Source organism: Coptis chinensis, chromosome 7 (genome assembly GCF_015680905.1).
Source record: "Coptis chinensis isolate HL-2020 chromosome 7, ASM1568090v1, whole genome shotgun sequence".
NCBI classification, from domain to species: Eukaryota; Viridiplantae; Streptophyta; class Magnoliopsida; order Ranunculales; family Ranunculaceae; genus Coptis; species Coptis chinensis.
The window spans coordinates 51942415-51958386 of record NC_141462.1 but is presented as its reverse complement, the minus strand read 5'-3'; the positions used below and the strand labels follow the sequence as shown (position 1 = coordinate 51958386).

The following is a 15972-nucleotide window of genomic DNA, read 5'->3' as shown; positions in this document are numbered from 1 at the left end:
TGTCCATGGAGTATTCAGTGGCTTCACATTTTTATTCTTGCTAAACCGATGAGAATATATGGTGACCACTGCACGTGGCAACACCTGTTTTAAAGTTGCTTGTCTTTGATGCAGGGCATAGGCCTCCCCAACAGGTGAAAATCATCACTTTCGAGCAAACCTTACATAACTAACATGCATTTTAAACGATAGCCTCACTAACATAGTAGTACTTCAGGCATTCTTTATTTGAACTTGGTGAAGGTCCTAACGTTATGGTTTTGAATTCGGTGAAACTTTATAAATAAAGTTTAAAATACTTCAAGTATTCACCGAAATTTAAGATGCCTCCTTCAATTTGTTGCTGATTGTCTTCATTTTAGAGCATTCTCAATCCAAACAACAATTTTTCACCTCCATGTAGGACTATTTCTCCTCTTTGTTAATTTTCTGGTGAAAAGCTGTCAATGGTTGCTCAATGTAGAGGTGACTATAAACTTCGGACGGAATGTTTAATTTATTCCGTCTAAATGTAAAAATCGAAAAAACGCGTCAGACGGAATGAAATATCCCGTCCGAAGTTAAAAAAAAAAAGCACACAAGATGGAATAAAATGTTTCGTGTGAAGCTCACAACTCAGTAACAATCTCGGTAGCAAAGGTAACTTTTTTTTTTTTTTTTTTTTTTTTTTTTCATTTTCTACCTCTCTTATCCCCATTCTTTACCACTTATAATATCTTTCCAGTCAAGCAACCTGTAAGGAGAAGGGCCAGTATCGTAGTGGTACTCGCCTCTGATCTAAACTTGTTATTTGACTCCTCAAGTCCCTACCCACGAAAGTTCTCTCCTTGTATATCTCTCTTGGTTTTTAACAAAGCCAAGGTCATATACAAAGGCTTACATTTCAAGGATATCAAGATCTGAGCTTCTATAAGTGTGTTTCTCTTCTGCTTCTCTCTTTGTCTAATCTGAACGGGTATGCCTCTATCTTCAAAAGACACCCTTTCCTCATGCTAGACCCTGCTTTAGCTCAACGAGGCATGGTCTCAACGAGCTCTTCTCCTCCACCTTCGTGGAGGTCTCTGTTCCAAGGCAACAGTGATACCAATTCTCATGAACAACTAGAATTTGTGGAATCTGCTTTGATTGATGATGTTGTGGATGTCCCCAACTCTGTTATTGAGGAGGGTGTTGAACATTGGTCTAACTACCTAGTGGGGGTTTTCGTTGATAAAAGGATGTCATTTCCTCTTGTCAAACGAACGCTCAAAAGAGCATGGAAAACCAAGGCAGACTATGAAATTTCCACTAGATAAGGATTTGTTATATTTTAAATTCCTTGAGGGGGAAGATAGACAAAAGGTACTTGAAGGAAGACCAATCTTTGTTGCTGGTCGGATTTTCATGGTGAGACCATGGTCTGAAGACCTTGAAGACCACAGACAACCCTTAAAGTCAGTGCCAATTTGGGTGAAATTTCATGACGTACCCAAACAACTATGGACAAAAAAAGGTCTGAGCTTGATAGCGAGCAGACTAGGAAAACCCCACTGCTGGGACGACGCAACTCAAAGAAAAACTCGACTTGATTTTGGTAAAGTCTGCATAGAAGTCAAAGTTTATGCACAGTATCCTACATCCCTAAAGTTTAAACTTAAGGTGGGTAAGATTGCAATAGTAAAGGTTGAGTACACATGGAAGCCTCCATCATGCACTTTTTGTGATAGATTTGGCTACTCTCTGGCCAAATGTCCTAACAAACCAGCCACCACATGGAGGCCAGTAACAACACAAAGAGAAACGGCTACTGCAACTGATCCTACTACAGCTCTAGTTACTAGGGCAGTGGCTGCTTCAGAAACTTCAACAGTGTCTTAAGCTCAGAAGAACGCTTAGGTTGTGACCCCCCCCCCCTCCAAGAAACATGGAAGACTTTCAAGACTGTATCAATTCTTCTAGTCTGGTTGACCTACAATACTCAAGGAGTTTCTTCACTTGGACAAACAACTCCGATGGATTACTCCGAAAATGCTCAAAACTTGATAGGTGCCTTGTGAATCTCCTCTAGCCTACTCATTTTCCAGCATAGGCAGGCAGCAGAATTTCAAACCCAACGAGTTTCAGACCACTCGCCTATGGTCATAACTTGGTATGAATCAACTAAACAACCATATCCTTTCAGATTTGCGAATACCTAGACTCTCCATCCCACTTACTCTGCTTTGGTGAAACATATATGGGAGCAACCTTTAACTAGTAATCCCATTTTTATTCTCAGTCAGAAACTCAAACTTCTAAAGAATGCTCTGAAACCTTGGTCTAAAAGCCACTTCTCTGACCTTTCTAAAAGACTTGACGATGCTAGAGTTACTTTACATTCCTTACAAGAGCACCTTCAAACTTCACCCACTAATGCTTTCTTGATCCAGTCTGAAAGAGAAGTCAGGACATCCTTCTGTGATCTCTTAAATATGGAACACGGAGACATAAGGCAAAGAGCTAGTTCTAAATGGATGCAACTAGGTGATAGGTACGGTATAATTCCTACTTTCATAACATGTTGAAGGAAAGGAGATGTAGGAACAAAATATGGACTATCTCTAATGAGCATGGCAACAAGATTGAGGATCATGCAGAAGTGGTGGACATCCTTCTCAAGCATTTCAAGAATTCACTTGGGGAAGATGCATGCACTGGAGACAATAGGGCCTTCTTTGAGGGTCTTAAGTTGAAAGCAAACATTGGAGTAGAAGAAACAATCCTTTTAGAAGCTACAGTTACGAAGGATGAGATTAAAAGTGCATTGTTTGATATGGATAGCTATAAGGCGCCAGGGCTAGATGGCTATAATGCATATTTTTATAAATCTAGTTAGTTAGTAGTTGGAAAGGATTTTATCAATGCAATTCTTTACATTCTACAAACCAAAAGAGTCCTGAAAGGTATCAATTTTATATTCATATGTCTCATTCCAAAGATACCTAATCCATCAAAAGTGTCAGACTATAGGCCTATTGCCTGCTGCAATACAACCTGTAAATGCATCACTAAGGTTTTAGCCAACAGGATGAAACCGATCATGCATTCTCTAGTGGATATGAATTAGGCAGCTTTTATACCAAGGCGATCTATTCAAGATAACTTATTGATTTATCATGAGTTGCTACGCAATTACAACAGAAAAGGCATATCCCATCGGTGCTCTCTGAAGGTTGACATCTCTAAAGCTTTTGATACTGTTTGTTGGAAAGCTATAAAGAGCATGCTGCACTGCCTCAAGTTCCCTCTCTGTATGATTCAGTGGATTATGATATGTTTTACAACACCTTACTACTCTGTTCTTATCAATGGCTCTCCAGAAGGTTACTTCAAAGGAAGGCAAGAGAGGACTTAGGCAAGGGGATCCCATGTCCCACTACCTATTTGTCATCATTATGGAGATTCTCAATACTATGCTCAAGGAAGGACTTGATTCTAAGCTTATCAATGCTCAATCCAAATGCAGCAAGACTAAGATTATCAATATTTGCTTTGCGGATGACTTGCTCTTAATTCCTTTGCACAAGTTACTTGCTTAAAGATAAACAACACCAAAACTTCTCTTCTTACTGGGGGTTTAAGCCAAGAGGAAAGCCAATTCTTGGCTGATTACATGGGAATTAGATTAGTAACACCACCTGTTACCTATCTAGGACTCCCTCTGGTGGCATCTAGGTTGGGCATTAGAGAATGTCAGCCTCTTATCGAAATGATCACCAACAGAATAAACAACTGGAAATCGAGAAGCCTCTCACATGCTAGGAGACTTGAGCTTATGTACTCTGTTCTTTCATCATTCCATGTCTACTGGGCTAGGACATTTGTCTTACCATGTACGATATTGGATGAAGTTACAAGAATTTGCAACAATTTCTTATGGAGTGGGCCATCAATGGAGAAGAAAATGCACCATGTAGGCAAACACAAAACAACACTGAGCAAGAAGGAAGGAGGTCTAGGGATCATCAACCTCAGGCTATGGAACAAAGCCTCATACTATGGTCGTGTCTACAAATTGGTTTCGAAAGAAAACTCTCTATGGACAAACTGGACATGGAAGAATCATATCAAAGATAAATTTTTCTGGAAGATGAAATGTCATGCTGACTGCTCATGGGTTTGGCGTAAGATTCTTGATACTAGAGCTACTGCTATACAATACATCAAGTAAAGTATTACAAATGGTGAGGACACTTGGGTTTGGTATGACCCATGGTGCTCTGATAGATTACTCATTGATATGCCTGAAGCTCGCAACCAACTCCAGGTCCCTCTTAATGCCAGAGTCAGCTCTCTTATATCATATGGTGATTGGAATGGCATTGTCTCTAGACTACCAGATGGACTACTCAAGAAGATGATACAAGACACAGCTATAAACAAATTCTTACCAGAAGATTGTGTTATCTTGACGCCTTCACCTAGTGGCACATTTACATCAAAATCTGCATACCATGCCCTAAAAATTCTAAGGGAAAGGGTCATATGGTACAATCTTGTGTGGGGAAAGTATGTAATGCCAAGACATTCATTCACCACTTGGCCGCTATTTGCTAATAGCTTACCAACTCAAGACAGATTGATCCACAAGAAGGTACTCCATCATTCCTCATGCTGCCTATGTAATAGGTTAAGGGAAAACTCTCGACATCTCTTTTTTGAGTGCTAGTACAACAAAGCAATCTGGGGTCGAGTGAAGAACCAATTGGGAATAAGAAAGGCAACCCTAAACTCCACCAGCGAATGGCACCGAATCATCAGATTATGTAGTTCTAACTCTACAAAGGCAGACATCTACAAAACATTTGCCTGTGCAACTGTTAGCTTCATTTGGTCTAAAAGAAACAATAGAATATTCAAGAACACCTCTCAGCCATGGCAGGTTATTTATGATTGACTAATGACAGACATGAAAGTGTTTATATAAGACTCCTTAGCCTCGGTTCAAGTTAATCAAGATGCCAAAACTCTTTTGGAAACATTAGGTATCACAGTGACCTACAAGAACAATGGAGCGAAACAATGCAGTTGGATAAAACCTAGAGAAGGGATGGTTAAGCTTAACCCTGATGGCTCTATCACTGATGCTCGAGCAAGCATTGGCGGCATCATTAGAGACAACAAAGGTGATGTTGCACTTGCATACACAGGAACGGGAGGACTGAAAAATGTATTATACTAGGAAATGAATACCATCCTAGTGGGACTTAAGGGATGTGAACTAATAAGCGCACAAAGAATCGAGGTGGCTTCAAACTCTATGCGGGCAGTACACATGCTGCTTAACAAGGAACAAGCACCTTGGGAATGCTGGAACATCAAAGTAGAAATTTTAGAGGTTGCATCGAGATTTCTCTCTGTAGAATTTATCCATGTATATCGAGAATGCAATAGAGCAGCTGATTTCTTGGCTTCTCTTGAGTCTGTTGAAGGATACAACTACTTTATACCTCCTCTAGTACCTCTGTTACAGAGAATTGTGGAGGAGGATAAAGAAGGTCATGTATATTTGCGCCTTTAATGAATCAGTGGGGACTGACAAACCCAAATCCTATTAAAAAAAAAATAGTCTCGGTAGCAAGTGCTATCCTCATTGTCACTGAGTTACAAGCTACCCTCATTGTCACCTTTGCATTGAGCAAGGATTTTTGGCTCCATAAGAGTGACAAGTCCTTATTTACCCTCATAGTGACTTGCATTGGGAATGCTTTTACAGTTAGAAATAGTTTCATTTTTTGAAAATTAATCAAAGAGATACATAAACTTTGCTCGATAGTTTTATTGAGGTAACACAATTTTTTTTTCATCAATTGAGGTAACGTACTTATTGAATTGTTCAATTAGGTGTATCCGTTAAGTTCCCTCTGAAAATGCCATTATATAAATCAAGAATCTTTTTTGGTTGAATTTTGACAACAATCTAATGTAACTTAATTACTTGTGAAAATTGATATCTCAAAGGAAAAATAAATAAAAGAGCTATATTTGTAAATGTAATTTCTTGTGAAAGTATAGTACAATCGATTGTTTAATATTTGAGGTCAATATTTATTTAGCAAACTGCCTACAAGTGAAAACATATGTACTTATAAACAATCCGCGTCCTTCAAAATTTTCTTACAGCTATTTTGGTTTTTCGCACAATGCCGTCATCGTCTTTGCTCCAACACGGCGAAGAAAACCACTCAATGATCAACTTCATCTTTATCTTTTATCAAAAGAAAAATCAATAGAACCAACTTTGATATGATTTTTCTGATCTTGTGAGTCGTCAATATCAATTTCATGTTGAGTGTGAGTAGTGGGAGGATGCGGCCTCAAATCAATCATGGTAATTTCTACAGCATGTTCCTCTTGTTCTCCTAGATCACGACGTTTATAATGGTGGTGAGATGAAGATCCATCGCCTTGGGGGTGCATGGGAGAAGGTGATCCTTCGCTCTCCCAGTTATCATATTCCATATTGGATTGTCGCGGAGATGTTTGAAGGCTATCAAACTGATCACTACTGCGATAATTATTTCGCAATAGACGAACTGGGGACATGCCGTGTGTTGGAGTTGTTGGTCTACTTGAGGTTGGAGTCACAGATCCTGATGTACGGTTGTGTTTTGTTTGCTTTCTCGCTGTGTGATGCCAGCTTCTTAGAGCTGTAGCGACGCGGTCATTGAAAATGGTGGGCTTCATGGTAGAACCCATCTGTGTATAAATGGAAGCGTTTAGTTAAAAGTTGTTTATCACAAAGTGAATCACTTGCATTGAGAAATAACATATGGAATAGTTCTTACCTGTGTTACTAAGGCATACAGAGGAAGTGTTACATAGCTGCATAGGATCTGTGTAAGGATCCTGAAAAAATAGCATATTGTAAATCAATAATGCACATGGGTCATTTCGATTACTCAGGTTTTCGTTGAATTTTAATTTATCTAAATTTTTGTAGTAATCTCATGATTTAATAAATAATTAGTGCATTAGTTTGTGATGAAAATAATATAAGCTCACCCCATTGAGATTCTAATGATTACATCTTCCCACTTCTCATGGAAGCATGATCTTAGTCCAAATTCGTACTGCAAAATCAGATTGACAATAAGTTAAAAGTTGGTTTGAGGTTACAAGAAAAGTTGCATGGTAATTAAAAGTTTGGAAGAGAATCGACTGTTAAAAGAGAGATTGGTACCCAAGTCCATGCAAAGAAAGCAAGCTGGAAAGCATTCTACAAGTTGGAAAGTACGTAGAACACAAAACAAAACATATTATTAGCATCTCATAAAAAAAAACATATTATTAGCACAAACTACAGAAGCAAGGTGGGGTTCAAAGTAGCATGCACATTAATAAGAGCACCATAGCACCTGGAAGAGAACGAAGTGAATGAGATAGAGAATAAGGCCAGGATTATTGAACCAGAAAAGGTCATCCGCTGGCTCAACGGTTGGAATGCCTTTCACCACATCTCCTCGTTCTTGAATCTTTAATCCCATCCTTGTTATGATTACCTGTAGTTTCGTCCCCACCAGTAGAATAATCTGTCAAAATATGTCACCATCAGATTATTTCCAGAGAACGCAATATGATCTACGTAGATTGGAATGATAAATTATAGGGTTTTTTAGACTTTGGTACCATTTTTTAGTATGATATAATGAAATACAGAAATAGAAATAGTACTATTTTTCAAAAAAATTAGGAAATAGTACCATTTTTGTCAAACTGTTTCAATTTGTTTATATTTTCATAATACCCACAATACCCTCAATGTGGTTATCACCTCGAAGACCGACACCAACACAAGTTTTGCAGCAAATTAAAAAAAACCATTTTTCGAATAATAACAAAGGGTTCTTTTTCGATCTGTGAAACTAATCTCCGCTTAACCCTTTTGATTTCTCTTCATCACTCACTGGTTAGACTACTATTTCCAATAATTCTAAACACCCCCTCTTCAAAATTTTCATTCTTTATCAACTAACAACAATTTCTATACTACTAATAATGGTTATAACAACCACCACCACCCAAGTTATTTGAATTCATCTCTTTCTCAATCTCTTTCTCAAGTTTCTTCTTCAAATCGAATGATGTGATTGGAGAATTTTTCTAAAGAGATTGAACCAGAGAAGAAAATGAGAAAATAAGCTACAAGAACTGAATACCCAAATCGAAATCCGATGCTAACTTTTGAAACCAATTTAACTCTATACAAATCAATATCGGAATTTTAGACCATTTGATAAAACTTCTGGGTATCGAAATTGGAATGTTGTTGATTGATTCGGTTTCTAACTTCGGTATTGGTATTTGACTGGAAAATCGCCCCCAGTATCGGTATCTGTTCCAATTGATTAATTTCTTGAGTATCGACACCCTCCATCTTGATCTCAGTATCGGTTCTCCATATTGAGTGGAGTTCTCACCTAAAGGGTTGATGTCGACCCAGTTTACTTATCTTTAAATTGGCCACCAATTCACCCAATTCACAAAGTCCATTATGCTTGATTTTGGTTTTTCCCCAATTCTCAATGTTCCACCGAATCTCTTGAAACCAAGAAATTGTATCAAGCTTTAATAACCCTCTTCCCAAGCAATCTCAAAAAATTGATTTTCTAAACAGGAGTATCCAAAAAGGAAGTCCAGTATCGATATTGCATGCCCTCAAGAGTTGCCCCGAAGTCGTTGCCGTAATTCGATATCAATATCGGTTCCAAGTTATTGATCCAATGTCGAAATCAACAGCTACAAATCCGACACCGCCTTCTGTAATTGATTTTCTGTTGTCTTGATGTCACCCCCAATATCGGTATCGATCAGTTTCATTCATCTCTGCAAATTTTAGAAATTCGACTATTTCTTTCTGCATTGATCAATTTTTGTAAATGTTTGGTTTTTGATGAACTATTATGTCCACTGTGGGAGTTTCGCTCCTTAATTTATCGGGATCAATGAAAAAACAAAATAACTGCCAAGATTACAATACATCGTGCAACCACTAAGATTGTAACACGTGGTGTATGTGACAACTTCAAAAGTGGTACCAAAACCTAATTACATAAAACACGTGAGAGGCACAGGAGGGGTAATGTCGCCATATTGAAAATACTGCCAGTTTGACTGTGGTCAACTCTGTCAACTAGTGGTCAAGAAAAAAAATTGTACTATTTCCTAATTTTTTTTTGAAAAGTAGTACTATTTCATAATATCGTACTAAAAAGTGGTACCAAAGTCTAAAAAACCCTAAATTATATATGCTTACAATCAGTGGGATGAAGGGCAGCCATAGGTAAGAATACGATCCTGTCCACCCAAATTAGGTAAGAATGTCAGTTAAAAATTTGGGTAAAAAATATGTTAAAGAGGATAAAGATATATGTAGGACATATCATTTTGAGGAATTAACAGGTAGGGGTCTATGCATAACCCCATTAACATTTATGAAAAAATAATAATAATACAAATTTGGGATCTATTTTGGATTTATCGACCCTATTAGAGGTATTCCCATGCTATTTTTGCTTACCGTGGGCATAGAACAACAGAAATATCACAGCAAAGAACCAAATTGTTGGACTGAAATTACACAAACAAACAAGTTAGTCAAACAAACAGAGAAAAAGAGAGAGCGATGATGATGTGAAATTGTACATTTATCACCCACCTAATGCCTACTACAACTTTGAAATCTTCTTCGAGGGATCGATTTATATATTTCTGAAAGTTAAAGTTATGTGAACTTTGTGGTGCCAAATGTGCCTAAAATGAAGCAGAGAAAGTGGTAAAAGGTATCAGTTGAAATCTCACATCATGATCATTATAGAGTACTACCATTAGAATGTATTCTATGCATAAACTTACCATGATAAACCCATGTCTCAGTGTCAAATAATCGACTTTAGGAACAGATCTAAAGAATTGTCTAAAGAAGCACACCTGAAAAGAGAGAAAATAAACTTAATAAACATACCTATTTAAGTCGTTTGCTGGAAATAATCACAGGGTTATATAATCTTAATAAACTTAGTAAACTTAATAAACTTATGCCTATATAATCACAGGGTTATATATGAGTCATACTGTAATTAATATTATCAAAGAAAATTATGTTCCTCTCGCTCTCTGTCGTTAGAACTTTTTTGTTTTCTTTCTTCTTTAGTAGGTAAAAAAACGACAAGAGAAGTGTCTTATATAGGACCAACTATTGTTCTCCATGTCCATTTGGAGACGAAGTTGCTAAAATGTGTAGATAAAGAGGAGAAATAAAGTATTAGGAATACTTACAATCCAGATGAGAATTGGAGTTTCACTCCAAAATTTGAGATGCCTTCGCCCAAATGACGTGTCTCTTGCGAATCTAAACCTTTCCGGATCTGTATGTTTAAGTTGCGTATAAGCATAGCATAAGGTAAACATCATAGAATTTTCTTGGCATTGATTTGGTCAAACAGTTGTCATATCAATAAATTAATTTAGTATATGTGGGAAGAATCGTAGGCCGGCATTAGAGCCAAGCAAAAAACTTCATGTGTGAACACTAAACATGCTTAATCGCTTATATAATGATTAACATGTGGGATCTACTTTATTAGTAATCTAGATATCCAATCATACGTCAAAAAAATGATATTAGAATGAGAATGTAGACAAATGAGTGGGGGCAGTGGCTCCGCCAGGATTTTGGTTGAAGGTTAGCCGAGTCAATATACCAATAACAATTTGCAATAGTTTTGTTTTACTACAGTAAAATTATACAAGCAACTTAATTCGAATTATATAGTTGAGCCTCATCAAGAAGGATTGAAATCCTGAAACGCAAAACACGTACATCTCATATACCAAAAACAAGATTTATTCTATAGTTGCCAATGTTATACCTTCAATCTATCAAGGTCGTATCATAAATTCATAACGCTCTTTTCCAAGATAGGCCGAGTGTGCACGTGGCAAGCGGTACTAGTAAAAAATGTGAAACACACTAACATGTGGTGATGTACACACTAGATCACCACACCAGAGAAACTAGTTAGAGAGAAACACGATTCAAGGAGTCAAGGGCATGCAAATTTTTAACAGAGAGAAACTCTCCAGGACAAATCGGAGAAGAAAGTAACTCGTAAGGACACATTTTTTTTTAATCACTCACAAGGACCGGGTAGATGAAAGTTCAAGTATACTCTTAACACGAAATTAAAAATGACTCGGGTACATAAAATATCAAGTATACCCCTGGTACAAAATAATAAATGGACCGACCCAACCGAAACAACCTGGTGTATATAGTATGAACAATGATTGTTCATACCTATTTGGGGTATAAACAATCACTGTTCATATATTAACATGAGCTATGAACACTCATTGTTTATATAAACAATCATTGTTGATTGTTCATATTTATTTGGGGTATGAATGTTCATACCTCAACATAATGTATGATCAGTAAAAACACCTATTGGAGTATGAACAATCAGTGTTCATACCTCAACATAATGTATGATTAGTAAAAACACCTATTGGAGTATGAACAATCATTGTTTATACCTCAACATGAATTATGAACAATAATTATTCATACATATTTGGGGGGGTATGAACAATCAATGTTCATACCTCAACATAATGTATGATCAATAAGAATATTTATTGGAGTATGAACAATCAATGATTGTTCATATGAGCTAAGAACAATCATTGTCATTGTTCATATGAACAATTATTGTTCATACCTATTTGGGGTATGAACAATCAATGTTAATACATAAACATAATGTATGATCAATAAGAACACTTATTGGAGTATGAACACTTTTGGGGTATGAACAATCAATGTTCATACCTAAATATAATGTATGATTAATAAGAACACTTAATGAAATATGAACAATCAATATTCATACCTTAATATAATGTATGATCAGTAAGAACACCTATTGGAGTATGAACAATCACTGTTTATACTTCAACATGATCTATGAATAATCATTGTTCATACATTAATATATTGTATAATATACATTTATCTATTTGGGTATGAACAATCATTGTTCATACATCTGCAGAAGTTATGAACACTCATTGTTCATAGTAAAATGACAGAAAGGGTAAAATATTTATTTCAAATCCAGGCCATTTGTCCTTGAGGGTTATTTTCACGTGAAAATTGGTTTTCAGGGTTATTTTCACTCGAAATTTGCCCTTGTGAGTGATTATAAAAAAACTCTTTCTTTTAAAGTTGTTTTGAATTGAAATTGGGCATTGGGACCAATTTCTTGAATTTTTAACATGTAAACCACTTGTGTAACTGTGGGCTAGGCACTGTGGCAAAAACAACAATGGAGTGGGCTATGGGCCAGCTATTTTAGCAAAATGGGGCAGGTAAATCTGTGAAAGTAACCATGTGTTTAAGCACCCTTCGACTGCAATTCAAGGTCACTAAACTATAGGCATGTAAATATGTGGCAGGAGCACAAAAATTCTGATTTCCTGTACAAAGTACAAACTAGGACTCATTCCAGCAAGTTTTTCTTACATAATTTAGGGTGAGTCAGGGCGTACCCCGGCGCCCCTCCTTGGCTCAGCCACTGAGTGGGGGTACCCACGCGTGGCATCATGGTGCCAAGTAGACAGTGAAATTGGCACTAGGTTTTGATAGGTGAATGAATTTGTAATGTTTTAGTAACAAACTAACAATACAACATTCACGAGGAAAATGACGTTGTTTGGAAAAGTAGCACGGATTTGGCCAAGGTAGGCGTTAATTTATAAATTTTACCTAGCCAGGATTCCAGGTAAGGACAGGGTACAGGGTGTATCTCTTTAGAAGTTTGGAGTCTCGCTCTAACTAGTCACCATTTAGGATGTAACTTACCATGTTGATATTGGTATTCAGCAGTTCTTGTTTCTCTCTCCCATGCCTTCCATCTTCGCATCTGCAATCCCATTATTGTATGTTTCACACATGCTTCCTCTTTTGTCCATTTAAACAAGGTAAGAGAGAGAGAGAACAGAGTGTACACATACCTTTAGTCTACCCAAAGCCATGGTAATAATACAGTAGAGCACGTGAGACACAGCTAAGACAAAAATAAATATGTGGAGTTGATGGATACCGTCTGTAGATATTAGTGATACCTTTCCCTGCAGCCAAAGGTAATTACAGTCTAATTAGGACCAAATTATCTAATAGATGATTAACTCGAAAAAAATAGCTTCTGGTCCAATGATTGGTCATTCATTTTTAACTCATATTTCTTTTTCAACTTTCTTGATATCAAAAGACTATAGGAAGTTAGGAACTCCTACTTAAAAGGGTGTATACCTTTTTGGTGTTCTTCTATACTATAAAAACAAGGACCAGGTCTTGATTCACTTCGTTTACCTTGAAAATGATGGTTTTGACTGATTGATGACTAAGTGGACGAATTTCACACGTTTCTCATTTGCTTTCTGTAGTTGAAATCATAGTACAAAATATCAGGATATGGGTATTTATCGATATTCAATTTTTGGATATGTATCGTGAATATATCTTTTTCTTTGGGGATATTTAACATTGTTTCACATGCAAATATCGTTGATATATCTAAAATATCAACAAATATCGTAGATATTGTAGATATTTCTTGATATATAATGATATATTATTTATATTTATTTAAAATATAATAGTAAATATTAAATAAAATTATTATATACACAAAATATCGCCAAATATCTCCAAATATCACAAAATATCTCCAAATATCACAAATATTGCAAATATTGTCAAAATATTGTCGATATTTGCAGTTGTATATATCTCTAAACATATCGTGATATTTATTTATTTTTCTCTGAAATGTGGATATATATCCCCAAATATCGCGAATATCGGGATATTTTGTACTATGGTTGAAATAAGGCAATAGGTTCTATTATAGTATTGTACTATTGTACTATTGTCCCCTAAATCGCAAGCATTTGGATGAAAACGTACTTGGATAATTCAACAAAAATACTATAATTAAATGAAGGCATTTACCTTGGCTGTGCATTTGTCTTTGGTAGCAGCCCCGGCTAAAACACGCCTGATATTCATAGTAGAATTTGAAACCGAAAGCAGTCTACGGTTGGCTGTTAAGTCATCGGAAGAGGAATCATCATTGTTAGTATTTTCTTCCTTCTGTTTCTTACTACATGGATGCCAAGTATTTCCAACACTCTTTGGTATGCAAATCTCGGATATAAGTCCTTGCGTTACTGTTAGTAACAAAGATATGAAGCCTAGTAACATAAGCTCTGTTGGATCAAAACAAGATCAATTATAAGTAGACTAATCGGTTAGGTTGTCAAAACTGATAATATTCCTGTTCAATAATTATTTAGCTACCTGATTTGATCTTCTCTAGTGCTTCATACAGAGCTCGTTTGTGTTTCTTTGTGAGCCACTGCACATTATTTCAGTAGAATAAGTAGAAACGAAAAATATTAAGAATCGCGAAAAAGAACCTTCTTCCTTTACATGTATATAAACAGAATAAATGTAAACAACTCTAAGAACTAGCTAGAATCTGAATTCTGAAACTTAGTACCTTTCCTATGAGGTGGATAATATGTTCAATTATGATCGATACTACAACGAGAGCAAAACACACGACTGCGACTGCCCACGTTGGTGTTTCTTCCAACGATCGACCTCCGCCTGCCATCCTTATAGTTTATCTAAGAACACGTACCCTAGAGAGATATTATCAGTGCTCGGGAAGTGGACTACTTAATCATACAAGTTATATCATCCTCTGTTGGACACTTAAACTGCAGTGCACATGTGAATATATGATGATGATGATGACTAACAAAGTCAAATAGCAGGTTGGGTATGTGATTAACGATTTGATCAATAACAGACTACAGAGGCTCAGAGAGAGAGATAAACGGGAAATGAAATTTAGTGAAGACTTGTGGTCTATATGTATTCTTTATATATAAAACAGAGAAAGAAGGCTATAAAGAACCGGGAACAAAATGACTGACTTTCGGACGCGGGATTGTTGACTGTGGACATTAAGGCTGAAAAAATATCCGAGGACCCCACAAATGATCACTTTAATTCAAACAAGATGTCTATCACTGTTGAGCCCTTCGCTCCTTCCTTAATATGACTAGCCTCATGCCGGCGCGTGGAACGATCTCAACGTGGTTGAGCCCCGTCACTATTTTTCTGCTTTTTTTTAAAAAAAAATTTACACTAGAAATGAATTTATTATTTTACCTCCATAGCTCGAAGGGCAAACCTTTTTCAAACATTGGAGCACACCACGATGACGCGTTTGACATAAAACAAATATTGAAACTGTGCAATTACGATTTTGCCCCTCAAAAAGACAAAAATAAATAAATAAACAAAACTGTAAAATTACGAAAATACCACTGAAATCTCCGTAAAATTTACTGTTCACTCGATAACATATTTTTCTATCACTAGCATTCTGAGCAAGCTGGATGAGCGTGAAACCTATTCTGGTATGCGCGACGCGCCTGTTGTTTTTCACACTTATTTTATGCTATCTATCCGAAACCAAAATCAATCAGGTTAATAAAAAACTCCAATTCTAAAATTCAAATTTGAATCGATCATTAAAAATTTAAATTCCTGACCCGATTTGTTGTTCTAGATGTAAAAAGGTCCCACTAACCATAGTTAGTAGTTAGCAATTTGGCGAATTATTCGTTTAATTCAAAAAACGCTTAAAAATGTCGTATTTTTCAATGATACGGAATAATTCATTAATTCTGTAAGAAATCATTAATTCGCGAATTATTCGTATTGTCACTATACGTTTGCTGAGTATGTTGTCAAATTTTATCGTATTTTTTTATTTTTAGCTTTGTATTATATTTGAATTACTTACAAACTCGAACTTTTGCCGTCTCCGTTTTTTTTAAATCCGAATTGAAAAAACGAATTCTTATCGAAGC

General features: G+C 36.3%; 1 protein-coding gene across 1 annotated transcript; it reads right to left on the bottom strand.

Annotated features, from left to right (window-relative positions):
* Positions 1-5985: 5985 nt before the first annotated feature.
* Positions 5986-14947, bottom strand: LOC147487880 (MLO-like protein 6). The gene is made up of 15 exons (XM_086575039.1): positions 14586-14947; positions 14384-14441; positions 14036-14292; positions 13036-13152; positions 12884-12944; positions 10297-10385; positions 9874-9948; positions 9677-9771; positions 9539-9588; positions 9275-9315; positions 7377-7550; positions 7202-7237; positions 7024-7091; positions 6807-6867; positions 5986-6717 (listed from the first exon to the last, which is right to left on the bottom strand). Exons 1-15 carry the CDS (start codon positions 14700-14702, stop codon positions 6223-6225), a joined length of 1794 nt encoding a protein of 597 aa, XP_086431165.1. The 5' UTR covers positions 14703-14947; the 3' UTR covers positions 5986-6222.
* Positions 14948-15972: the final 1025 nt, after the last annotated feature.

Coding starts and splice junctions, on each gene's coding strand:
- LOC147487880 (XM_086575039.1), bottom strand. CDS start 14,702: ATGGCAGGCGGAGGTCGATCGTTGGAAGAAACACCAACGTGGGCAGTC. Junction 12,945..13,035: donor TGGCTTTGGGTAGACTAAAG/GTATGTGTACAC, acceptor ATGGGATTGCAG/ATGCGAAGATGGAAGGCATG. Junction 7,551..9,274: donor TGCCCTTCATCCCACTGATT/GTAAGCATATAT, acceptor ATATTTTGACAG/ATTATTCTACTGGTGGGGAC.